This window comes from Penaeus monodon, chromosome 22 (assembly GCF_015228065.2).
Source record: "Penaeus monodon isolate SGIC_2016 chromosome 22, NSTDA_Pmon_1, whole genome shotgun sequence".
In the NCBI taxonomy this organism is placed as follows: Eukaryota; Metazoa; Arthropoda; class Malacostraca; order Decapoda; family Penaeidae; genus Penaeus; species Penaeus monodon.
The window spans coordinates 17,104,857-17,106,039 of NC_051407.1; the positions used below are offsets into that span (position 1 = coordinate 17,104,857).

General features: G+C 42.9%; 1 protein-coding gene across 1 annotated transcript in view; it reads right to left on the reverse strand.

The window, feature by feature from the left end:
- Positions 1 to 667, reverse strand: part of LOC119587346 — a 1,276-nt gene extending 609 nt beyond the window's left edge. Inside the window, exon 1 of the mRNA XM_037936093.1 lies at positions 46 to 667. Coding sequence (XP_037792021.1) covers positions 46 to 412 — 367 coding nt within the window. The 5' untranslated portion in view covers positions 413 to 667. The remainder of the gene's footprint in view (positions 1 to 45) is intronic.
- Between the last annotated feature and the right edge of the window lie 516 nt (positions 668 to 1,183).

Here is a 1,183-nt window from a genome sequence, read left to right on the forward strand (position 1 = left end):
CGAAGTAAGTGGTAAACAAACCCCATGCCCGACCCTGACACTCACCACTGTGCATTCGCTTGATGTGCACCTTCAGTTTCTGAGGCTGACAGAACTTTCGTCCGCAAAAATCGCAGAGAGGCCTTGTACGCTGCGGGTTGGCGGCACAGCCGTAGGTGCGGTGCATGTCCAGGTAGTTGAGACGAAGGAAGAACTGCAACGCCACACAAGCACCCTTTCTACAGCCGCCCTTGTGACCAGGGGAGCCAAGCGTGTCCGGCTTATGAGGCTCGGCTGCTCGTGCCAGAGCGATAACACGCTGCCTCCCAGCTGCTGCACGCTGCACCTCGAGAGCTGTGCTGTCTGGCTGCACGTACACACACCGCCGACACTGCTGCACACCCTCACTCTCAACCCACAGGGGGAGTCGCATTGCATTTTTTTCTTTACAATTGGATCTTAAAGTATTACCATTTTCATTTTTTTTGAAGAGGGGAGGGAGGGGAGGTGTCTCTAACACATACCGTTGCGAAAAATCGTCATGGAAATAATTCGAGAGAAAAAAAAAGAGAATATTGTGGATGGAGGTGGCACAATGAAATTATACAAAGTTTATACACCTAAGCAAGCAGCTCAACTCTCAGGAGAGCTTTATCGAGCTTTTATTTTGAGAGGAGTGTGGAGTGTAGCGCAGCCGACAGCACAGCTCCTTAGTGCCTTGCGGTCTCCACTCAAGATAACTATGACACAACCTTAGTCTGTGTCTAGCACTGAACTAACTGAATTACGTACTCTATTTATTTTTGTTATTATCTCTTTCTCTTTTACTTGATCTTTACTTTGTTATTATTTATGAACATATGACTCGCATACCAGTTATGTACTAAAAATGAACTATCTGACTCCTTGACTTGACTTGAAATAATTATGAGAGCTAAAAAAACATATGTCAAAGCATTACTCGGAACCAATAATAAGTGTGTTATGCAAAATACATTTGGAAATAAAGGTTTAATACTGAAAACCCGTACTTCAGAGCAATTAAGAAAGAACACCGAGCAAAAAAGATAGAAAAAAAAACAGATAAAATGCACGGGCCAATTAATAATGATACTTAGCATCAAAATGCAGATAGATAGGATAATCAAAGAAGTTGAGTAATGATATAAAAGGACAAAAAACTGATACACAAAATGTACCAGAA